The following is a 25,829-nucleotide window of genomic DNA, read 5'->3' on the forward strand; positions in this document are numbered from 1 at the left end:
CACACACTGGGTGGCTTAAACAACAGAAATTTGTTTTCTCACAATTGTAGAGGCTATAGTCTAAGATCAAGGTGTCAGCGGGGTTGGCTTTTCAAACTGAGGACTCTCTCCTTGCCTTGTCAATGGCCATCTTCTCCCTGTGTCTTCACATAGTCTCTCCTCTGTCACTATGACGAGTCTCTTATCCGTCCTTATTTAGTTAGGGCCCATCCACATCACTTCATTTTCACTTAATTTTCTCTTTAAAGACCCTATTTCCAAATACTGTCACGTTCTGAGGTAGGGGACAAAGACATCAACAAATGTATTTGAGGGGACACAACTCAGCCCATAACATTCCACACATGTGTGTGTATGTGTGTGTGTGTACTCATGCATGAAATATATTTTTAGCTTTTTTATAGGTTTTAGCAAGATTGTGCTATTCTAAGTGTTACTCAATAAGTTATTCAGCAATTATTTATTGAGTATCTACCATGTTCCAAGCCTAGTTCTAGTATATTAGAGATAGTTTAGTTTCATGAGCTCTTTTTGGACACAGCTGGACTCAGTTCAACATTGATGTGGTCAGGAACTTCAAGCATTCTCTCCACTCCACTTTCCCGTATGCATCTCAGGAAAAGGTCATAGGGATCTCTTAGACTTCCAGTAAGTTCTGCATGGAGTCCAACAGAGCTGAGCACATGGAGTGAAGAAAACCTGAACGAAACTGAATTCTGCAATATATTGAGTTCTACCAACTTAAGTGTCAGTTCATGACGAATTACCCCAAGTAGGGATTACCTATGTAGCAAGTTATTTCTGATAATGCTGCATTTTCATTGGCAGCAATCTAATTAATGCAAGGTATGTGAAAGGAGTATGGAAGGATTAATAAGGTATCACCTCTGCATTCAGAAAGTTCAAAATCTAATGGTCCTTCCTGAAGAGCCATGGGGAGAAAGGTGGCCTCTCCTCCATTCTTCTCTGAGGCTTTCCCTTCCTTTCCACTTCTCCCCTGCCTAGCTGATACTCTTCAGCCAGCTGGTGGCCCCCAGAGAGAGAGAGAGAGGTTCCTGAGTCCTGAGCTCGGTCCTTACTACTGCTGGCAGCATCTTCAAAAAAGTGAATAAATTGCTGGTTTCCTGACAAGCCCTGCATGCAACTACTTTTCTTATAAAATATTAAAAGGTTTTCTGCCAATATTCCTAATTAGAAGATACCATGATGTCACAGAATTATAGGGCTAGAAGGGATATTTTCACATCAGGACAGAAGTAAATTTATGCTATCATCCCTACAATCATCAACCTAATTTCCTACCCTAAAATCTTCATGGTGCCGGCTGATAAGATGTAATTAGGGTAACGGGGCCCACTCTTTGGACCACCGTTTTTTAATGTGCTTAAAAGACTGAAAGGAGTGGAAGTTGCTTCACCCTGTTTAGCCTGCTTGATAAATAATGTAACTACAACACCCAAAGGCATAAACATTGATTTTTTTCCCCTACTCCTTCAAAAGATGGCCTGCCCATCGTTCTGATCTCTTTGGTCTTCCTTCAAATGCCTCATGCTAGTTTGCACACAGATTACTCAGAAAGCCATTCCTATATTGTCCTAACTGACTGGCAGAACTAACAGAGAGAAACAAACTCTTACACACACACACACACACACACACACACACACACACACACAATGCAATTCCTAAATCCCAAAAGCATCCAATCTTTTTCTGAAAGATTGAAGCAATCTCTGTAGTGGCAAATCCTGGCCTGGTCTGACATAGGCTATTCTAGTTCTTATTGAACCCATTCAGTGTGAATATTCATATGTTTAGCTACAGGAATGTTAATGTACTTGATTTCAAGATGCCACCCCAGACCTTGCAGAGGGTGTTAAATAACACAGGATATATGCACCGTGTTACTCTTCTAAAATAAAATTTTTTAAATCCTGAATTACAAAACACACCTGGCCCCCAAGGTTATAGAAAAAGTATCATGGACCTGTAGTTTCATGTCATAATCAATGGATAATCTAGATAATTCAATACACCTACCATGGTTGAGTCTTTTTTTTTTTTAATTTGTATTCATTGAAACAAAAGAATGAATAACCAGTGTGGGTGGGTGTTAACTGTCCGTGGAGCTCTGCTAGGGCTGCCTGGACCCTGTCTTCTCTGTCTCTGCTGTCAGGAAGGGATTGTCTCATGCTGTGTGTCATCTTCCAGTTGGCCACTCAAGGCACAGCCTATGAAGGTGAATGAATTTGGTGAGCAGAGAGACCCCTACCAAGGGAGGCCCAAACTTTATCCAATTTTTAAGACTCCTGGTGAATTAAAAAATACTAAAAATCTTACAACAGAGACCTAAAAAAGTGTTTTAAAATGTTTGCACTGAATAACCTTTTAAAAGATTCATAACTTAAATTATAATAAGTATATATTATTATATCCATCTAATAGAATGCATCACTTAATAATGTAGGTGGAAATATTCATTCACAGTACACTGAAAGCAGTATAGTCTAGTAATGGGCAGAAGCTTAAAGCTGGACGATAAGAGTCTTATTCCCTCAATCACCTGTGTATGCTTCTGTGCCTGTGTGTGTGTAACCTCAGAGGGTGTGACATCCAAAGTCTAAATTCAAGGCCCGTGGGGGAAGTGCAGGTTGCCTGTGGCCCTCTGGGAGGACCCCTGCCTGGCCCCAGGGAAGAGGAAAGGGGGTGAGACCTGGCTCCAGATGTGCATCGACAGTCAGCAGGGCTGCTGTGTCACATGTGGTAATCAAGACCTGTCTGTATGCAATCAATAAGGCAGAAGGAGAAAGATCGTTTCAGAGTTTCCATTTTAACCACCCAACCTGTCACATGGTTGATGTTCTTCATTTGAAGGTTTAGCTAATAAGTTCAGGCACAGAATGAAGATGGCAGAGCATTAGAAGGGGCTAAGTTTAGCATCAAAAATCTGTGGGAAGGATGCTGACTTGAGTGGCTAAAGACATTCTGCTTAATTAAAATCGATTCTTTTAACCTTTTTTTGTTCTCATCTACTGCATGTGAACGTTCTACAGCTAATTTATCTCATGCAATAGATTGGCATGGTTGTCTCAATGTTTGCAAAGGAAATTTCAAGGCATTATTTGTAGTAACAAAAACAAAACAAACCCCCCTAAATCCCGCAGCAACAGAACAGGTGAATCCAGCATAGCATATCCACCCCATGCTCCTCCTCTCCCCTCTTCCATCCCCTCCCCTTTCTTCTCATTCCTTTTCCTTTCTTGTTTTTTTACAATGAAGCAAATACATGGCAAGATTTGGTCCAAAATAAGGGAAATATTGAAAAAAGGTTGTTTTGTTTTCAGGTGATGAGGTCTGTAAGTGGATTCCCCGTTAATTTCAATAACGTTGTTTGGGCAACCAAAACAAAACAACAGAACAATGTTAACAATGTTGGGTTGTATCTCTGTTAGTCCTTCAGAACTGGTCATCAAACTTCAAGTTTATTGTTTGGGTTTTTGTTGTTGGTGTTGGTGTTGGTGTTGGTGGTGGTGGTTTCTGTTGTGGCTATTGCTTTGCTTATTTTAATGTTGCCTAACAATTACATAGGAGCTTCCCGTGCTCGATCCTGAGGACTCCTGAGCTCCTCTGGTCCAGAGGTACAATCCACACATGGATCCAAAATAAGGGCTGAGAACAGGGAGAGGTGGAGCTGGCCCAGGAAACTCCTGCCTCTCCTCTGTGCCCACCTGCCATTGAACCTTCAACTTCCTTTCATTTAAAACCAGACTGGCCCCTCAGTCTCCCAAGGAGCACCAGTAGGCTTTCATGGTCTTGCAATTTATTTTAGTTCTAACAATTGTTTCATTTGCTGAGAGCATACTAAACTATTCAGGCAGTACATATATTTAAAGTATCCTTTAAAAACTCCTCCTACTGAGGCTTTTGTCCACTCCAGAGCATCCCCCATTTTCCTGACAAGGGGAGTGTTATGGGGCCTTTCCAGGGTTGGGAGGCAACACATCTGCACCTCTTTGATATTTATGGAGACAAGAGTCAAAGAAATGGGGGCTTAAATAAAGGGAGAGAAGAAAACAGGGGAGATTTTTAAATAACCATTAAGCCCCAGCAGAGGCATAAAGGAATCCTCTGTGCAGTGCAGTCCTCTATGATTCTTTGCTGCCCTTGTCTGCTTTACTCTATAATTTGGATTTTAAATGCATCCCTTGGGCAGGAACCCAGTGGCTGGTCTTGAGGGTCCAAATCCTCCTCTAAAACCTCAGAAACTAACATTTTAGCCTCCCTGTGCTACAGTCCTGGTGGCCACTGTGTATTCACCAAAATCTAGAAAACCTAAATTGGTTCTCTGCTCAGAACTAGGCAGGATCCATGTGACTTCTGAATGTTCCAGGATGCTGGTGATGATGCCCCACATTCCAGATCACTGCCAATTGCAGCACCATTTCGTGGAGTGGGATAGGGGCAAGTAGGAGTTAGAAGGAAGGATCCCTGCCTGTGATGTGGGTTCCTTAAGGCTGCAGGGTGGTTGAACATGCCAGAGGGTAAAGTACCCCCTACCTCTCAACTCTCAGAGACAGACGGTCAGCAAACAGTGTCAGCCCTGGTGGGGTGTGGCTGCCTCCTGTTAACACAGGCTTAATTAAGTGACCCATTACAGTGAGAAGTGCTAGAAAATCTAGGCATAGTCACTTGAATAACAGAATTCCAGGCAAGTGGAAATAAGCCTATTTAAAATGGCTATCTATCTAGGGGAATATTAGTTCTGTTGCTGAGTATATTGTGTGAAACTGTTAATGCCCAGTTAATGTGGCATTCACTAATCATTAATACATGAGTTTTCTGTGAAGGAGGAGAAGAAAGGAAAGATTTCTTCTTCCCTGAAGCTACCTTCGGTCAGTGTTAGCCATCAACTCAGCACCTGGCACCTTTTTAGACAAAACTACCCTTTAGCTGTTAGTCAAAAAAATCCTAGCCCTGTCTCCACACCCCCACCCTTTCCAATCCCTTCTTTAAAAACCAAGTCACTCCTTTGCTTCAAACCTTCTAGTGGTGTCTGTCACCCTTAGCTTCAAATCCAAGCTCTCCACCATGACCAACAAAGCCCTGAAGCTTTGGCCACTGCCCACTTCCCCCACCTCATGTGATACTATCCTGTCCCGCACTCCCTCCAGCCCCACTGGCCGCTTCTCTCAGGTTTGGCACTGGTGGTTTCCTCAGTCTGCTATGCTCTTCCTACCACCGGCTGCTTCTCACGAATTAGCTCAGAAATCGCCACCTCAGCAAGATCTTCCCTGAGTCCCTATTTCACCCTGTTTCTTCTCTTCACAGCTTTTATCACTACCACAAATCATTGTTTATGTCTCTCCACAATAAAAATGAACAAGGATTTTGCCTGCCTTATTCACTGTGTGTCTTTAGCACTCTCAGCAGTGCCTAGTACATAGTAAGTCCTCAAAAGATATCTGTGGAGTAAAATGAATGAGTGTTGTGTATGTAAAAATGACACCATCACTAAAGCATGCTTTGAATTGACATCCAGCCAGGGGATGGGCTGTGCTGATCTATCCCCCTCTGTCTTTGAGGGCACCTCATAAGCAATGGTCCATGTTTGCCAAGAGTCCAGGCCAGGGTTTGGGGCACAATATGAAAGAAGAAACAGAAGGCGGGGTGTGGTGGCTCTTGCCTGTAATCCCAGCACTTTGGGAGGCTGAGGCAGGCGGATCACCTGAGGTCAGAAGTTCAAGACCAGCCTGGCCAACATGGTGAAACCCTACTAAAAATACAAAAATTAGCCAGGTGTGGTGGCACATGCCTGTAGTCCCAGCTACTCAGGAGGCTGAGGCAGGAGAATCACTTGAACCCAGGAGACAGAGGTTGCAGTGGGCCAAGATCGCACCACTACACTCCAGCCTGGGTGACAGAGTGAGACTCCATCTCAAAAAAACAAAAAAGAAAAAAGAAAGAACAGCAAAAAACCAGACTGGGCTCATATAGAGATTAAACCCAAGACACTTCCATCTAACCTACTAACAGGCCACAATGGGGATATGGAGGATGCATTTCTCACACTGTTGTTTTCCTTAAATTCTGTATTTTCCAGAAAAGCCAAAATGACCTTCTGGTTGCTTTTCTAACAGTGAAAACAAAATTAACAGAGAGATAACAAAGCGACACTAGCTAGCCGCATGCAGAGCAGCCTTCACCTTGGCTGGGACAGACGGCCTGAGGCATGCAGCCTACCTGTCATGAGGAACAGGAGTCCAGCCACGTGCTGGGTCAAGCTCTCCTCCCAGAAGAAACTGACCGTGGCCACAATGCAGCCGCAGAGAAGGACGGCTACGGCCATGCCGAGGAAGCCAGCAGTGATTCTTCTTAAATCTAATCTCAAAACAGACACAGACATTCACAATCAGAATTCAGGAAAGTCATTAAGAATTAGAGAATTAGGGCTTTGTATACCTTGTGAAAATTAGTAAGTTACATGGACAGGCTTAGAGCCCACAGGACGAGGAAGCTTAGGGAATACTCTTCCCAGGTATTCCATAAGAGGACTGATGGGGTGTAACCAATGGAGGGTCAGACTGTACCCTCTCTGAGTCCATGGAGAAGTCCACACCAAGTGGAGAATAGACTAGAGGACAAGCCCAGGATAGACCTGAGTAACAGATGTCAAATGACTTAAACGAAGAGTGAGGTGGGTTTGAGAAATATCTCTGTTAGCCTTAACAGAGCAATAGAAATGTAGATTAACCAAAAACCACCTGTACCCCAAAAACTATTGAAATTTTAAAAGGGGAAAAAAAAAAGAAATGTAGGTTACCACCATGGTAGTGGCTGTACTTAATCTGGCTCTGGAGAAAGAGCCTAAAAAAGCTATTGTGAAATAGGGTTTTATCTGATCACCACAGATGCCAATTATTTACTTCTTCATTTACATCTACTCCTGCCTATTTTCAAAAACGATTTGAGAAAGCAAAGGCAATTGTGGTGAGTGGAACAGTGGTGTAAAGTGCACACAGGATACATGTGCTCATAAACACCCTTTCCTCTGAAACATCTGCTCAGAAATGCCTTCTCCCCTAAAGCATAGATCCCACAACCTGGGCATCCATTTACCCAGGTGAAGGAAGTACTAGTCCAATAGGATGAGTCTCCACCATACAGTGGAGTCTCCACTATATAGTCTCCACGATACAGTGGCCCAACTGTCTAGTTTGGTCTATTGCAAAAACACAACTGTGATCACTGAGCCAGAAATCCAGCTCTTTCCCCACCTCCCTGGCAAAACCAAGAGGTAGGCTGACTACATGTACCTGGACACATGTTGCCTCCAACTGCTAAACCAGCACTCACCTTGCCTACCTTCCAGCTATTTTACTTTTTCTATTTTCTTCCTTCTTTTTTTAAAAATACTTTTGAATCTTTTTTATTTACCTTGCAGCTCCATCTCAAAGGATTTTTTTTAACAATACTAACTTTAAAAATTGTTAGCTAAATTTCAATCACCCTTCTTAAAACAACACATCCCAAGCATACATCTGCTGCCCCCAAGGCCAGGTAACAGGTCTGGGCAAATGCACATGGATCATGCACACCTGTGTACACATGGGGCCAAGAAAAGGTGCAGATCACACTGTTTGAAGTGTGGGCTGCTCTGCTAAAGTGAAAGTGCCCATGCGGCCATCACTTTATTGTGTGTTTGTGTGGCTCCTGGGCATCTTAGGGGTGGCTTCATGGAGGATGGATTACAGTAGCTTCCAGTCTTGCTCTTAGCATCTTAGCCACAGAGAGACCATCCCTTTTTTAAAAAGGGATTTCTCATTTCCCACTCAGAGCATCCAAATTAAAAGAGAGTATTTCCGCCTAGAAGAAGAAACGTGGACACCAGTGAACAAGGGGTCAGGGGCAGTGATAATTTAAAGATGCTGAGTTTAATGTTAAGGGTATAAGTAGTTTCTGAGACATCCACATCTGAGCAGGGGAAATGTAGTATGGTTCAGTCACCATTATCTTACAGCCTCCCAAATTTCCTGTGGTTTGAGTGATAGTCTATTTTCTGTGACTCTGAAAAGGCACAAGGTTCAGATATAATCCACATGGGATTTGCATTAGTACCAGTCATGTTAAGCTTATACAGTAAATGTGCTACAGATCACCAAGTGTGACTTTCTTAGAAATAGACATGCATGAGACTGCTAAAAGCATCTTTCCATGAGAACTCCAAAAAGGATTAAAGAAGAATCTTCAAATATTGCCTTGCTGGGCAATCACAGGGTACAAACTATTAAAGAGCTAAGGTTCTTTTTCAGGCTCCTATGATGATCTTTTCTCCCCTGACCTGAGCCAGTAACTACATAGCTCTCTGGAAAGATGATTAAGTCTTAAAGTTGCCTGTCATAATATGTATAATATTAGACCACTGCTCTGGCAATATCATAAGAGCTTCCATTTATGTGTTTGAGATTCAGAACAGAGGCTTTTAATCCGCAGAGAGATTTACTTACAGAATGAGAGACTCTGATTAGTTTTCTACAGTGGCTTTGGCCACCAAACAAGATCCTCAAGTCCTTGTTACTTATTTCATTGGAAAATGACAATGTCAACCTCTGATGGGGGCAAAGACCAAAAAAATTCACTGTAGTTTTTTGTTTTGGGGAGCTATCTATCATCAGGCAGCTTAAATCAACAGTTTTTAGGTAAATATCAGCCCTCTTTAGTTTCACACTGCATGATCCTTTCTAGAGTTTCACATTTTCCTGACAGTGAAAAAGAATAGTTCCTTCCATTGAGATGTAGACACCCCCTGAGAAAATTATGACATACACTCATAAAGGTATTTTAGCAGAAATACAAAGGTCGGAGATGAACACAGTAGCTAAAATAAATATTGTATATACAAAACAAAAATAAGAGCCCCTAAGGTATAATTTCCTTGGTTTACAAGACAAGGGGTACAGCAGGTCCTTACACCCAACAACTCGGCAAACAAAAGATTCAGTAGGCAGCTGTGTACAGATGCCACCAGGGCAGACTATCTCACAAGACCTCATACCAGGTTTCCACACATTTTATTTTTAAGCAAACTGTGTCCACAGCATAGGGAAATGATCCTCTGAATCTCTGACCACATCTGATTGGGCCCAGAGGCTCACAGAGGATAAGAACAACATCCTTCTGTCCAGATGTGAGAGGGGTGGTGGGAATTTTGTTCAGAAAGACACCATTTTCTCTCTGAACCTGTCCTGGAAATACTTACGAAGCAGGTGCCACTCATCTTGCTGTATGGTCTTGGTTAAATTAAAAGGAATGTTTCGTAAGCGGATGGGCTGAGAAAAGTGGTACTTGATGGCCGTGCATCGCTGCGCAATACCTTGAAGGAAATAAGAAACGTGATTTACGAGTCTGCTTATTTGTAACAGAATTCTGAGACCTGAGGCAGAATACTGTAACCTAACCTGGGTTGAATGGGAGATGGGATGAGAATCTCTTGATTCAGAGCAATAAGAACCTAAAACATAAAATAATGTTTACAATCAGGTTTCGTTTTTTAATGTATTAAATTGTACAAGGATCTATACTCCCCTAATTGTTTTCCCATATGGAGTTTGTTTTACGTAAACACAAAACTCCTCAAGGAGAAATGGCCTATAAGTACACACATGGTTGGGAAAATCAGCTTAGAATTTTAAATTAGCACAGATAAATCACACATCTGAATCTGATCCAGTCTCAAACTCTCAAGGGTAGCCTCATGAAGTTCATTAGGAAGTGTGTTATTTGGAAACCAGAAGACATTTTTCCATAAAGATAACCTTCCACATGGTTTAGGTGGTGATTATATCTCCAGACAACCCTCAAAAACCTATTTAACTCTAGTGCAGCTGATATCATTCCTTAATACAGTTATACTGACCTGAATTCTAGATCTCGAGAAAAAGGGTAATACTAAAAGTAGGAACAAGAAAGAAAATAATTTTCCTCCCCTATCTGGTTGTATGGCCAGCCCTAGGCACAATATTTTGATATGGGCAGGTGTACACATTGATTCATCTAGTACACTCTCTACCTCCTCACACCAACCTCACACACCCATGTTTTACTGCATAAATTAACATGGGTCCATTATTCTCTTCTAAAGGCTTCTGAATTTCATGAAAAGTATCTACTCTGTCTTAAAATTTAAAAAAACTTATAAAATGTTTTTCTCTCATTTTAAATAATCTTGGCCAGTTGTTTGGATAAATGCAATCTGATTAAACTAATTTTTTTAAAGGCATGAGCGAATGTTAGTCCTGTAACACTGCCAGCTGTTTAAAAAAATCTTCATAGATGCAAATAAATCTCTAATTGGTGGAATCTGAGTGCATATAAAAGTGAAATTTTAAAAAGATTATACAGTGAAGGGAAGAGATTAATATTTGAGCACAATTTGCATCATGAGCCCCAGTCCCTCCTGTAAATGTACCTACAGGATCATCTTCCCTAAGGAGTTTCTCAGATATTAGTGTACATCAGAATCACTTAGGTGGCTTGTTAAAAATGTAAACTCCTGAACTCTACCCCAGATATACTGAATCAAAAGTTTTGAGATGGAGCCAGGAAGCTGAATTTTAACAAGCATCCCAAGTAATTCTGACGCAGGTAGTCTTTGAATCTCCCTTTGAGAAAAACTACCCAAACTATCTCTGATTTTTGGAAGTTTTTTTTTTTATTTTTTATTTTTTTGATGAAACCACACATTTTCTCAAAATTCAAAGTTCTTTTTTTTTTTTTAATTTGTTTTTTCAACATGAGCCCCATGGCAGTGGTTGTGAGGTTTAAGGCATTAAAGGTAGCTGTTTACATATAAGTTAGCTGTTTATAAGTCAGGAAATGCCTATGCTTCCAAAGGGAAAACAATATAGTATGAGAACAATGACAGATAAAGGACCACAAATGTAGTAGTAGCTTACATATGTATTCTTCAAAACTATCATTCCATTTGGTACTCATCAGACTGACCTTGAGGCTCTGTAAGCAGGAAGTAAAAGCTACGGCAGAGTTGAAGGCATACCCAACATTCACACAACAAACCCCACTGGCAAAGACTGGAAGATTTATTGGTTTTAGCAGGCTAAGAACATTTCTGTACAATAATTAGTTTACCACTAAGCTAATCAAGCAGAGACTTAAGGGGCCTCCTATGACAAAGAATACAGACTTCATAGGATTCGTTCAGGAAAGCCACTAAAGGAACAACAGCAACAACAATAAAAACAATAATCAACCCTAGAGAGGGACAAGAATCTAATTTCAGAGCTGCCATAGTATGTTATTTCAAATGCCCCATTTTCAACAAAAAAAGTACAAAACATTCAAAGAACAAGAAAAAAAAAAGCAGTCAATAGAAGCTGTCACTGAGGGATCCCAAATATTGGACTTACCTTACAAAGATTTTAAATCAGCTATTTTAAATATGTTCAAAGAAGTAAAGAAAAGCTATCCAAATAACTAAAGGAAAGGACAAGAGTGATATTTTCACTAAATAGAGAATATTAGTAACATGACAGAAATATTCTTGAAAAGAAAAAAATAGAAATTCTGGAGTTGAAGAGTATAATAACTGAAAAGAAAAATGCACCAAAGAGGCTTAAAAGAAGTTTTGAGGAGGTAGAAAAAAGCAGCAAACTTGAAGATAGGTCCATTGAAATTATCCAATCTGAGAAAAATAAAGAAAAAAGGATGATTTAAAAAATGGTCAGGGCCTCAGAGATCTGTGAGGCACCATCACAAGCATAATGAGAGCTGCATAAAGGAGGAGAGAAGGAGGATCAAAAAAGAATATTTGAAGAAATAACTGCCAAAACTTCCCAAATTTGATTAAAAACATGAACCTGCATTTCTAAGAAGTTCAAGGAACTACAGATAAACTCAGAGACCCACACCCAGATATATCATAATCAAACTGTTTAAAGCCAAAGACAGAGAATCCTGAAAGCAGCAAGAAAAAAGCAAATTATCATATACACAAAAAAAATCTTTGAAAGATTACCAGCTGATTTCTCATCAGAAATCATGGTGGCTAGAAGGGAATAGGACGACATATTCAAAACACAGAAATAAGAAGACTGTCAACCAAGAATCCTATATGCATCAAACTTATCTTTCAGAAATGAAGAAAAAAAATAAAATATTCCCAGCTAAACAAAAACTGAGAGAATCTATCACTAGCAGACCTGGCCTAAAAATAAATACTAAAGGGAGTCCTTCAGGGTGAAATGAAGGGTAATAACTGAACCCATATTTAAAAAATAAAGAGCACATGTAAAGGTTACAACATAGGTCACTGTAAAAGACAGTATAAATGTATTTTTGTTTGCAACTTTTTTTCTCCTATCTGATTTAAAAGACTTAAAGCAACAATTATAAATCTCTGTTGATCAGCATACAGTGTATAAACATGTAATTTGTATGACAATAATAGTACAGAGGAGGAGAGTGGGGATGAAACAATATAGAAGCAAAGTTTTTATATACTATTGAATTCAATTGGTATTAATCCAAACTAGATTGTTAAGATGTTACTTGTAATCCACAGGCCAACCACTAAGAAAATAACAAAAAAAAAAATGTAGTAAATGAAACAATAATAACAAAAAGAATTAAAAAGCCATATTAGAAAATATGTATTTAACACAAAAGAAAACATTAATGAAGAAATAGAGGAACAAAAATGCATATGGCATATAGAAAACAAATAGAAAAATGGCATATATAAGTCCTACCTTACCAAAAATTATATTAAATATAAATATATACTCCAATAAAAAGACAGATTGGCATTGTAGATAAAACAACATAATCCAACTACATGACATCTACAAGAGACACAGTTTAAATTCAAAGACACAAATAGGTTGAAATTTTAAAGGATGGAAAAAGATACACCATGAAAACCGTAACTGAAAGACAGATGAAATGGCTATACTAATACCAGACAAAACAGAATTTAAGACAAAAATTGTTACTAGAGAGAAAAAAAGATATTTTATAATGATAAATGGGTCTATCCATCAAGAAGATATAGCAGTCATAAATATATACTGACCAATAGAGGCCCAAAATACATGCAATACCAAAAACTGACAGAATTGAAGGGAGAAATAGACAATTCAACAATAATAGTTGGAGACATCAATACTTCTCTTTCAATAATAGTAAAACAACTAGGCAGAAGATCAACAAAAAACAGAAGACTTGAACAACATTATAAACCAACAAGATACAAGAGACATCTATGAACACTCCATCCAACAACAGCAAAATACACATTCTTCTCAAGTGCACATAGAATATTCTCTAGGATAGACCATATGTAGGCAATAAAATAAATTTCAATAAATTTAAAAACATTAAAGTCATACAAAGTAAGTTCTCTCACCACAATGCAATGAAATTAGAAATAAATAATAAAATAAAATTTTGGAAATTCACAAATTTGTGGAAATTAAGTAATACACTCCTAAATAACCAATAAGGCAAAGAAGAAATCACTAGAGTAAATTAGAAAACATTTTGAAATTAATAAAAACAAAATTACAACATACCAAAATTTATGTGATGCAGCTAAAGCAATAATTTTGAGGGACATTTATAGCTGTAAATCCCTACATTGAAAAAAGATCTCGCCTGGCACAGTAGCTCATGCCTGTAATCCCAACCCTTGAGAAGCTGAGGTGGGAGGGTCACTTGAACCCAGGAGTTGAGGACCGGCCTGGGCAACATAGTGAGACCCTATCTCTACAAAAAATAAACAAAATTGGCCAGGCATGATGGCACACACCTGTAGTCCTAGCTACTCAGGAGGCTGAGGTGAGAGGATTGCTTAAGCCCAGGAGATGTAGGTTGCAGTGAGCTGAGATTGTGCCACTGCGCTCCAGCCTGGGTGACAGAGTGAGACTGTCTCAAAACAAAAACAAAAACAAAAAGATCTCAAACCAGTATGCTAACTCTCCACCCTAAAAAACTAGAAAAAGAAGAGCACACTAAGGAAAGAGATTACAAAACTAGGGTGGAAATACATAAAATAAAGAATTAAAAATTGAGAAAGTAAACAAAACCAAAATTTGGTTATGCCCATAATCCCAGCACTTTGGGAGGCTGAAGCAAATGGATCACTTGAGGCCAGGAGTTCAAGACCAGCCTGGCCAACAGAGGAAAACCCCGTCTCTACTGAAAGTACAAAAAATTAGCTGGGCATGGTGGCACATGTCTGTAATCCCACCTACTCAGGAGGCTGAGGCACAAAGATTGTTGGAACCTGGGAGGCGGAGGTTGCAGTGAGCCAAGATGGTGCCACTGCACTCCAGCATGGGCAACGCAGCAAGATTCTGTCTCAAAAAAAAAAAAAAAAAAAATCAGGAATGAAACAGAGGCTATTACTAACAATCTTAGAGAAATATAGAGAAGCTTAAGAGAACAGTGAAAAATTACATGCCAACAAATTAGATAAAACAGATAAAATGGCATATACCTAGAAATATAAAACTCCAAGACTGACTCAAGAAAAAACAGAAAATCTGAACACATCTATAACAAGTAAAGAAATTGACTCAGTAATTAACTTAGTAAAAACTTGCCACAAAGAAAAGTCCATGACCAGATGGCTTCACTGGTAAATTTAACCAGTGTTTAAGGAAGAATTAACAACCCTTCATAGACTCTTCAAAACAAAACAAAAAAAAATAGAAAATGAATGAAACTTCCTACTTCTTTCTATGAGGCCATTATTACCCTGATATGAAAAACCAAAGACACCACAAGAAAAGGAAATTACATACTATTCCTAATGAATAGATATGCAAAATTCCCTAGCAAAATATTAGCAAACTGAATTCAGCAACATCTGAAAAGAGTTGTACATCATGACCCAGTGAGATTTATCTCAGGAATGCAAGATTGTTTCAATATATTAAAATCAATTAATACAATATACCATATCAACAGAATAAAGGTCAGAAACCACCTGATCATCTCAAAGATGTGGAAAAAGTATTTGACAAAATCCATTTGCTACTCATCAACAACCCTGTGAGCTAAATATAAAGGTATTATTAACTACACTAAATGGGTAAAAAAATCTGAAGCTCAGAGAGTTAAGTAACTAGCCTGAGGCTATTACTCGGTTGTAACCAAGCTTTAACATAAATGCTGTTACCCAAACTTTATATATTAAATACTATTACTCAGAAAAGTTAACAGTCCTTAGTTTTCTAGACATGCATCTTAATTTTGTGGATAGTTAAGCTAGAGTTACTACATGTACTGTCAATTTGAAATAAAAAACAATCTTTCCAGTTTAGAACCAACATATGCTCTTTTGGAAACAAAGCTGATTCTTAATTGAAGGAGATTGGATTGGCTACATGGCTGACTCAGTGGCTTCATCCTACCTGCATCTTACAGAAGCTGCTTAATGCTGGAGAGAGGGTGTGAAGTGGGGAGAAACTATTTTCTCAGACTCACAAGAGCTGGCCTTAGAACAGCTTCTGTGCTAGGGAAATGTGTGGTCCCTTTTAAATCACTGCAAATATAATCAAGACCCATCTCCTCCTCTGTTCCTTGCTTGTAATGGGCAGGATCCCAGTGGGCAAGAAGAGTAACAGGAAGGAGGTGGCAGCTGGCCCAGGGTTCTCCTGCTTCCTCTGCATGTGCCAGGAATGAGGTAAGTAGTGCACACATCACCAAATCGCCTTTCCTTCTCCATGGGGCTCTCAGGCTAAATTTAATGTGCCAAGAATTCTGAAATGAGAAGAGAAAGATGGTAGGGAAAATGATGAGATCTGGGCTGACAGTAACAAGTAGTACTCAAGGACTCCAAAGAGTGGGGGTCTGGTAGCAGGCCCATAGCTCCACAGCTGAGTTTGCAAGAAAATGTTCTATGGTCCAGGTGTTCCACTCCCTTGGAAGATGATTAGAGACTTCAGGCAGAATTAGAAGAGAAAGTGGGAATGAAAGACAGCTCAGCAGCAGTGTCAGAGACCTGCCATTAGCTGTTTTATGTCCTTGTTCTTAAACACTTGTTCCACTGTCATAGCAGAAAGTCAGATAGATTTGAAGAGGAAAGCAGTATTATTAAGATTTGGCTCCCTACAGCACACACATTAAATTGACAAAATGAAACCACAAAAATCTTACAGGAAAAGACCTTTAGTTGCTTGACAGAACAAATCAAGCAACCAAAGACAAATTAGGTCTTTTTGATAAAAAGACAAGCATATATATATACATAGATGGTGGTAAAGACAGAAGTTCCATGCAGTGTTATGTTAAGGAATAATTTATACTGTTAAAATCCACAAGGAGGCATTAGATTCCAATTTTTTCAAAGTCATACATGCAAACTTTGAAATTAACTGGCTTTCTGGGTTTAGAGAGCAATGAATCTGGCTCTCTGAAAAGGAACACAAAAACCATGAGCTCATAGCACCAGATGGCATCACACAATGGGGGGAAGAAACATGCAGAGGATTGAAAAGAACAAGTTGTGGTTTATATTTAGTGATTAATTAGCTTCTTAAAGGGCCAAGTAGAGCCACTTTAATGATGATATAAACCATAGAATAAGATACATAAGTATGTTGCACAGGGGGTTAAAAATGGAGCTTTTTGCCTGGTGAATTTCTGTTGTTTCCAATACTGAGTTCCAAGCTAAGTCATAGAAACCCCTACTCAAGGTTAAATGAGGGAGAAACATGAGAAAGATGCTATAAACAGTCATTACTATCAATCAGTAATGAGGCGGGCAGTATACATGATGGTTAAAGACCTTGTGGTCAGACAGACTTGGGTTTGAATCCTAGTTGTGTGACTTGTGGCAAATTACTGAAGCTCACTGAGCCTTGGTTCCCTCGTCTGTAAAAGAGTTACGGTGAGGAATGAAAGAGGTAATTCAGGACTTAGCATAGGATGTGTGGCCCACTGTAAGCACTCCATAATGTCAGCGTTGGATTATGAATTCCCTCTTGGCACCCGCCCAATTCTCCATACAGAACCACTGCCACACACCAGGAGTCTGCACCTTAAATGGTCATCACAGATTAACCCAAGTGTACAGAGAAATAAACAGACACATGGCAACAGCTGCCTGAAAAATGGCCCAACCAACAGCTCTCATGTTTCCTCTCCGTTCTCGCTGCTTCAGAACAAGACTCCCATCACCTCACTCCTGAAGAATTTGTTAACTGACCTCCTTGCTCAACCCTCAACCTGCCGTGCATGCCACTGCTAGATAAATCTGCTGTGTGAAGTTTTGAGGCCTCCGGAGTCTCAGTTGCCCATCAGTAAAATGCAATATGAAAACCTTTAAGATTTTTGTTACATCTACCTGCCTTTTACAGTATCATTAACTTAATATGTGGCTTTAAATTGATTACTATAAGCGAGGAACAGTTTCACTTGCTATGATATAATTATGTATTTGTTTTAAAATTATGTATTTATTTAAAAATAAAGTGTCTGACACATATAAGTACTATATAATTGTTTATTTCAATGTTCTAATGATTTGCCATTGTATCAACTTCCACACTGACAAACAGAAGATGCGAAAATCACACGCGGTCCCTCAGAACATAAGACTGGGGTTTTCACAGACTGGCTCTGTCGAGGAACATACAATTAGGTTCCCCCTGAATCAAATTCAGACTCTAGACCCCTATCATCTATCCCTACCTCCAACTTCACTTACACTTACCTGTGACTGGTTCCCAGGGGCTACTTCCCTCCCTCCCTCCCCAAATTGTCCCCTGGCAACATCATGCCCATTCTGTGACCATCCTAGCCTACATCACTAACTTTAGAACAGTCCAGAAATTACTAATCCCTCCAGGCTCACTGCCTTCGAAAAGCCTACCGCAAACACTGCAGACCACATAGCTCACTCTCTTTGCTGGCTCTATGTTGAAGTTAGAGACTGAGCCTCACCATCTCACTCTTGATTACTGGTCTTTGTCACTGCCTAATAGATCAGAAAGTCTGCCTCTTCATTAATGTCCCAAGTTCCTTAAGCAGGGAGGCTGTGACTTTTTTCTGGATATACAACATTTAAGAGATATGTCTGAAACAGTTGATGACAATAGCAGTACAACTAATGCTTAAGTTTCTCTAGCAGAAAGAGTTAACAACAGGCTACACCATTTCCTAAACATTTCAAAGACAACTTGGAATTCTTCAGCTGGCCCTTGAGCAGAAAAATAAAGAATTATTTCCCCAGCACACGTCTCAGTTTGAAAAGAAAAATCAATCATGCGGTCATAGGACAGGGTAGCAGCCATGTTCTGGTCAGAGATTTAATTTCAGAGCAAAGCAGGGGCTAAAGCAGACAGACGAAAATGCTTTCCTTATCACCTCCTGTATTGGGTATAAACAGTTAAACTTGTTAAAATAAATAAACTAAATACCATAAGTTTAGGGGCTTACCACTGACTTTTAGAGCCTCAAATGGCTAAACCAGTCCCAAAGGTAAAGCTCTTGAGGACAAACCTTTCATCAGGTCTACAGAACTGAAAGGAGAAAGATACTAATTAGTATCTTTACTTAGAAAGTAATTTACTTTCTAATTTACTAATTCTAATTTACTAATTAGAAAGATTACTAATTAGTAAATCTAAGCAGCTCTGTCCGGTAGAAATATAATGCAAATTGTAAGAATTTTAAATGTTCTAATGGTCATATTAAAAAATAGGTGAGATTAATTTTAGTATTTTTAAATTTAACATGCAATCGATACTTTGAAAGTTGCTAATGAGATATTTTATATACTTTTTTCATACTAAGTCTTCAAAATCTAAATCTGATATCTTCTACTTATAGCACATCTCTTTTCAGACAAGCGTCATTTCAAACGCTCAATAGTCTCATGTGGCTTCCATCCTGGAGAGGGGAGGTTACTAGATGAAAATGAGTAAGACTCCAACCAAAGTAAAAGCAACTGAGAGCAAGAATGTTTGATATAGAAAGGGCCTGACAGGTGTGAGGTTATTCTTTGTTTAGATCCTCTATCTACCACATACTATATCTGGTTCTGCCATAATTGTTTCTTATTATTAATGGAGACTCAACTTCTTGGTAACTAAGAAATTTTATCTGTGTTCACTCTATATTCTCTCTGGAGCAAGACAGGCTGGATTTGCATTTTGGCTTCACTATTCACTATCTGTGAGCCCTTGGCAAGTTATTTAACCTCTCTGAGCACCAATACATAGACAATGACAGTTCATCTATCTAAAAGGAGGATTAAATGAAATAATAATATAATATTATTAGTGTTAGCTTTAATTATTATTATTATTACTACTATTGCTACTTTTTTTATCTGAACAAATCCAGGCAAGACTTAAAAGTAAGATTCAGGTGAGTTCCTTGAACTGCAAACACATTATCTCTAGGGGCCAAAGAGGGAGAGTTCAATGACAAGTCAGACAGATTCAGCCCATTTCAGAGATAGTAAACATCATCACAGACGTTAAAAAAAAAAAAAAAAAAAAAAAGGTGGCTGAGGAGTAAACCAGAAATAATAGTGTTCAAAAAGGCATGATCTTGTGCAACAGTGGAATCTGTCATTGGGTTAGGCTGACCACTGGCTTGCTGAATTAATTTTTAAATCTCCTTTAATGTAGTTATTATATTGTATCTATAATAAAAAGTAATGTAGTATTTTAAAATTTAAAATCAGAGATTCTCAGCTTCTCAGAACCATCTTGGCATACAGCTGGTGACTTATCTGATGTGGCAGGTATGGTATTTACGACTCAAGACTAAAGAGAAGATATAATTTTATGTGGCTTACAGAGGATCCTCCCTCCCTGCTCTCCTCTTCTTTCCTTTTTCTTCCCTCTCTAGCAGGAGACAAGAGAACCACAATGTAGAGACACTATTCTTTTCTCTCCAACTCAGGAGGAAAGGGACCTGATTATGCCATTAGAGAGAAAGCAGACACAGGCAAGACCTGACACCCATCCAGTACCTTGTTCCCGGAGTCATTGTCTCATGTGAAACTGAATACAGCCATCAATTCAAGTGGATGCTCATGTGGAACACACTGTGAGATTTTCCTTTCCACATGGGACCCCATGTTACAAAAACAGGCTAATAGTCACTACTGGTTACTTTTGCTCTAGTCACAACATACCTCAGAAAGATCAATGTAGTCAGAACACAAAAGTTGTCTTAATAGTACATGGGTCTAATGCTATTGTTTTTACAAACCTGAACTTAAAATCTCTTGGATTCAGAAAAGCATCCAAACAGGGTGGGAAGCAAACCTCAGCTTTCTTCACTCTCCAGTATGACTTTTGTTGTTGTTGTTTTTTGTTTTTGTTTTCGTTCTTGTTTTTGTTTTTGTTTTTGAGACAGAGTCTCGTTCTGTTGCCCAGGCTGGAGTGCAGTGGCATGGTCTCGGCTCACTGCAAGCTCTGCCTCCCGGGTTCAAGCCATTCTCCTGCCTCAGCCTCCTGATGACTTTTTTTTTAGAGTGAACATCAATGAATGTAACTTTAAATTATAAGGTTAATTAAGCCTGCGTGCTTTCAAATGTTAAGAGAAATTTGGAAATGTATTTTTTCTGCCTTAAATGTGTGTATGTAAGAAGCATCATGCAAAAGTATAAACTAGAATACTGGCTTTCAGGACCTGCTGTGTGACTTAGAGCAATCAACTTGACTATTCTGAGCCTATATTTCTTCATTTGCGAAACAGGTGATCACACAATCTCACATTATTGTCTTGAGGATCAAATGAGCTAATACATATATACTGTCCTAACACAGTGCCTAGCCCATAATTGATGCTTAATAACTGTTAATGTCCATCTACTCCCTCTCCCCTCCCCCTTTATAGGCAGGACCAGTAAAGTGTGACCTAGGGACTATAGTACTTGTAATTTCATCCTCATCTCCAGCATTTAGGATAAAAAAAAAAGTGGCCAACTATCAATCACTATCTTTTTTTCTCCAATTTTTCTTATTGTGGTAAAATACACATAACATAAAATCTACCATCTTAGCCATTTTTATTGTATATATTGAAGGTACAAAACTTGATGATTTAATACCTGTATATACTGTGAAATAATCACCACAATCAAGCTAATTAATATATCCATCACACCACATAGTTACCTTTTGTGGGTGTGTGTAGTGAGAACACTTAAGTTGTGCCCTCTTAGCAAATTTCAAGTCTATAATACAATATTGTTATCTATCCACCATGCTGTAAATAAATCTCCAGAATCTATGCATCTTGCATAGCTGAAACTTTGTACTCCTTGACCAACATCTATCTTCCCATTCCCCCTGTGCCTGGTTATCACCATTCTACCCTCTGGTAACCACCATTCTATTCTCTGCTTTTATGAGTTTGAATATTCCACATATAAGTGAGATCATGCAGTATTTGTCTTTCTGTAACTGGCTTATTTCACTTAGCATAATGTCTTCCAGGTCCATTCATGTCACATATGGCAGCATTTCCTTCTTTTTTAAGGCTGAATTAAATATTCCATTATATACATATATATGTATATCTATATATTCTTTAGCCAAGAAGCAACCTAAATAATATTCCATTATATATGTGTATATGCTTTAGCCAAGAAGCAACCTAAAGGTCCATCTACAGATGAAAGGATAAAGAAAATGTTTTATATATGTATATAAATGTTTTATATATGTATATATAAAAATTTTCCTTTATCCATTCATCTGTAGATGGACCTTTAGGTTGCTTCTTGGCTATTGTGAATATTTGGCTACTGTGAATAATGCTGTAAAGAACATGGGAGTGTAGACATTTCTTCGAGATCCTGATTTTAATCCCCTTGGATAAATACCCAGAAGTGGGATTGCCAGGTCATATGGTAGTTTTATTTTTAATATTTTAAGGAACCTCCATATTGTTTTCTATAATGGTTGTACCAACTTATATTCCCACTAACAGTGTACCAGGGTTCTCTTTTCTCCATATGCTTGCCAACGCTTATCTTTTGTTTTGTTTTGTTTTAACAACAGGCACTCTAAAAAGTATTCTTAGTTGCCAGGTTTTTTTTTCTTTCAGCACTTTGAATATATTGCCCCATGCTTTCCTGGCCTGCAGGAGTCTGCTGAGAAATCCACTGGTAGCCTTATGAGGATTCCCTTTTGCTACTTTCAAAATTCTCTTTGTCTTTGACTTTCAACAGTTAGATTATGATATGTCTCAGAGAAGATCTCTTGATGTTCAGCCTATTAAGGGTTCTTTGAGCATTGTGGATCTGGATGTTCACTGCCCTCCTCAGATTTGGGAAGTTTTCTGTCACTATTTCTTTAAATACGCTTTCTGTCCCTTTCTTCTTTCTTTGCTCCTTCTGGAATTTTGTCTGATACTATCCCGTATGTCACAGATACATTCTTCACTTTTTCATTCTTTTGTTTGTTTGTTTCTCCCTCTTACTGAATCACTTCAATTGACCTGTTTTCAAGTTCACTGATTCTTTCTTCTGTTTGATTGAGTCTGTTATTGAGGCTCTCTGTAGAATTTTTAGTTTAGCACTGTATCTTCAGCTTCAGAATTTGTTCGGTTCTTTGTATGATTTTTATCTCTACTGAACTTATCATTTTGTTCAATATTGTATTCCTGATTTCATTTAGTTGTCTCTGTTCTCTTGTAGTTTACTGAGCTTCTTTAAGACAACTATTTTGAATTCTCTATCAGGTAATTCATAGATATTCACCTCTTTGGGGTCAACTGCTGGGACTTTATTTTTTTCCTTTAGTAGTGTTAAGTTTCCTTGATTCTTCATTTTCCTTGAAGGCTTGTGTTGCTGTTTTCACATTTGAAGAAGCAGTCTCCTCCTCCTGTCTTTACTGACTGATATAGGGAGAGAATGATCTTCATATTTATGGACATACCTGCCCCACTTCTTTCGTTCTCTCTTGCAGGCAGTGGGGGCATCTTAGTATTGTTGGCCTTCTCTCAATTCCACCTTAGGGCACTGGCCTTTACTTAATCAACACTTGAGGGCACTGCCCTTTACCTTCCCCAGGGCAGTATCCTGAACTGTTCACATTTGTACACCTTCTCTGCATCCCAGAGTTGAGCTAGGTGCTGATATTCACGTGCTGTCTGAAAGAGCATGCACATACCATCTCAGAAGCTTGTGTACACCACTTAGGGATATACACAGATAGCTGGGGGCACATGACAGCCAGTTGTGGGAGCACATGACTGCAGGTGAGGCATCCCATGGGGTTCATGGGTGGGCCCCTTGATGGAGTTCACAGTCAGTTAATAGGATCTATGGCCAGATTTTGAGATCTATGCAATGGTTTTTGTGAGCTCCTGCCTCTCTTCTCTGCTCCTAGCTTCCCCTGGACTATTCAAACATGCCATTCCCCTTAGTGATCTAGGGGTGGGGCAAGGCAGAAGCGACCATCTTGGACAACGTCCTATGAGGCTGTGGAAATCAGATAGTCACTGCACTCTCTCTTTACCCCACTGGAAAAATCATAGGCCAAGGTGGTCTCTCTTGGCATTGAGCTGTGCCACCTCAAGAGAGATGTGACACAGGTGAAGTGAAACTGTTCTTATTATCCTCTTAAAGGTATCTATTCTCAGATTTTTTTCTCAAATGGGGTTCTAGAATCTCTCCACTGGACTCCTGAGTTACCACAGGGGTATTCTTAACATGGATAATTGTCAAAATCAATGTTTTTGTGTGGCTTTGAGGGTTGGAACCTCCTATTCTTTCATTTGCTAACATCACTGTTTCTTAACCACTTTTAAGTGTACAGTTCTGTGGATTAAATACATTCATATTGTTGTGCACCCGTCACCACCATCCAGCTCCAGAGCTCTTTTCATCTTGAAAACAAAAACTCTGTACACATTAAATAAAAACTCCTTATTTGCTCCTCTCTAGCTCCTAGCAACCACCATTCTGTTTCCATGTCAATCATTACCTTTTGCATTGAAAAGTCAATCATTTTATTTACTCTTTCTTTCACTCATTCATTCAACAAACATTCATTTAGCACATGCCTTTTAGACAGATGATCTACTTTCTGAGTCTAGAATATGGTGCCACAAAAACTAAAAACTAACAAAATGAAACTAAACTAGAACTCTGAAATGGGGAGGGAAAAGGGGAGGAAGAGATCTCCCACTTGCCACATGATGATCCATAAACATTAATGGCTTTATCAATTTCCCAAATACTCAGAAAAGAGCAACTTACTGGAGAAAGGCTGCACATTTTAGCATGGGTTGGCAGTGTTCCAGAGCAAATTATCCTTAAAAACAATACACTGCTGGTCCCTTCCAGGTGTCTTGATAGAATCCTGCGTATTGAGCTACACTTTCAAAAGTTTGTTCCCTTTATGAAAATGAACTCTGGATCAAGCTGAATTGACTAATTACTACTGTATATGGTGAATAGGAAAGTGGCATTTGGTACAGCTAATTTATGAAAATATAGACAAGGGCAATAGCTCTGCTCAGAGTGTGAAAAAAATTTAAACATATTTGATACCATGAACAATGTTCTCATGTCCCCTTTACCAGATGGGCTGCTGGATTTGTGATGGGATATGTTATAGATACATAGCAAGATAAGTGGAAACTAGGAGCCCCTTTCAAGCTGGACTTCAGGATCTACAAAGAGAATCTGTTCTATAGCTGGCTTGTTAACTGATAGAGTTGTATTTCTGAATTTTTACAGATTATTGAAATCAATTTCAAAAAACTATTGAACTGATTATGAACAATATTTTCAACTTTTTCTAAGCAATAATCAAAGTTAAGCAATGATAAAGCAAAGACTGAAAAGTCTGAATTGCATTTCCTTTTACTTTTTCAGCCCACCCTCTTACACTTAGATAGCCTGGTTAGTACCAGAGTCAAAGAAGGAAAGGGGCAATAAAGTGTACAAATTAGATGTGTTATCAATTAGATGTTCCAACAAGAGCTGAGGATGGCACTCGCCACCTTCCAGTGGCAAGAGCCTCATGGTAGGAAGAAGCCAAATCCCAAAGCCATTAGTGGCAGCAGCAGGAAGTGACAGTCAGGGCAGGGCCCTCTGTCTTTAGCAGCTTTTATCACTATTTCCCATGTGTCTAGTTCCTCCAGCAGCTCCACGGGCATCTCTAAATCACGACCCAAGTCTGCAGCCAGATAAGCACACTTTTGAGACCACCAGAATTGCTTTAGTGTAGTTCTAGGAAAATGATAATCCTGCTTTTATTGATTATATAGCATGTTATGCTTTGTTCAAAGTGCCTTCTCATACATCCTTGTTAGTTACCTAAGGAAGACATTCTTCCTCTTTTACAAATAAGGAAAACAAGGCATAGGGTGCTTAAGTGGCCTGCCAAAGGCCACATAATTAAACAGGACTGATAATAACTTAGTAAAAGTATACTATATGTCAGGCTCTGTGCTGAGAGCTTTACTGACATTTCCCTCATCTGATAGGTTCTGTTGTTACCTCTGTTTTACAGAGAAGGATATCGAGGCTGACAGAAGTTAAATAATCTGCGTAAAGTCCCACAGCTAACAAGTGACATAGATGGGATTGAATTTGCATCTGCCTCCAAAATCAGTTCTTAGATATCTAAACAGACTTTGTCAGTTAAGAATCACTATGACTACATCTGATCATGCCCAGTTAACCCTTTCAAGTGAACAAGGACAGAGCAGGCAGGCCTGTGTTGACACATGGCATTGCTTTTATCATATCAATCTGTACATTTCCATCACCTTTGCTTTCACACTGATACCTTGATGCTGCCTTCTACCCACACTGAAGCAGAAACAGA

The 25,829-nt window shown here is 39.0% G+C and overlaps 2 protein-coding genes across 14 annotated transcripts in view; one reads left to right on the plus strand and one right to left on the minus strand.

Annotated features, from left to right (window-relative positions):
• THUMPD2 (THUMP domain containing 2) overlaps positions 1-25,829 on the plus strand; it is a 123,143-nt gene that overhangs the window by 65,633 nt on the left and 31,681 nt on the right. For 2 of the 9 annotated variants that reach the window (XM_054547622.2, XM_054547628.2), the window contains exon 11: positions 15,618-15,633. The exons of 4 other annotated variants lie outside the window; for them this stretch is intronic. Coding sequence is in view for 2 of the 5 variants with exons in the window: in XM_054547624.2 (XP_054403599.1) it covers positions 15,618-15,702 (85 nt within the window). In the remaining 3 variants the exon portion in view is untranslated. Of the gene's footprint in view, positions 1-15,617; positions 15,704-17,030; positions 17,119-17,182; positions 17,410-25,829 lie in introns of those variants that run through there. 3 more of the 9 variants (XM_054547624.2, XM_054547625.2, XR_008522161.2) reach the window with 3 other exon arrangements.
• TMEM178A (transmembrane protein 178A) overlaps positions 1-25,829 on the minus strand; it is a 58,349-nt gene that overhangs the window by 8,607 nt on the left and 23,913 nt on the right. For 4 of the 5 annotated variants that reach the window (XM_054547639.2, XM_054547640.2, XM_054547638.2 and 1 more), the window contains 2 exons: positions 9,257-9,370; positions 6,241-6,378 (listed from right to left, as the gene is read on the minus strand). In XM_054547639.2, coding sequence (XP_054403614.1) covers positions 6,241-6,346 — 106 coding nt within the window. In that variant the 5' untranslated portion in view covers positions 6,347-6,378; positions 9,257-9,370. The remainder of the gene's footprint in view (positions 1-6,240; positions 6,379-9,256; positions 9,371-25,829) is intronic. The other variant, XM_054547637.2, reaches the window with a different exon arrangement.

This window comes from Pongo abelii, chromosome 12 (genome assembly GCF_028885655.2).
Source record: "Pongo abelii isolate AG06213 chromosome 12, NHGRI_mPonAbe1-v2.0_pri, whole genome shotgun sequence".
NCBI classification, from domain to species: Eukaryota; Metazoa; Chordata; class Mammalia; order Primates; family Hominidae; genus Pongo; species Pongo abelii.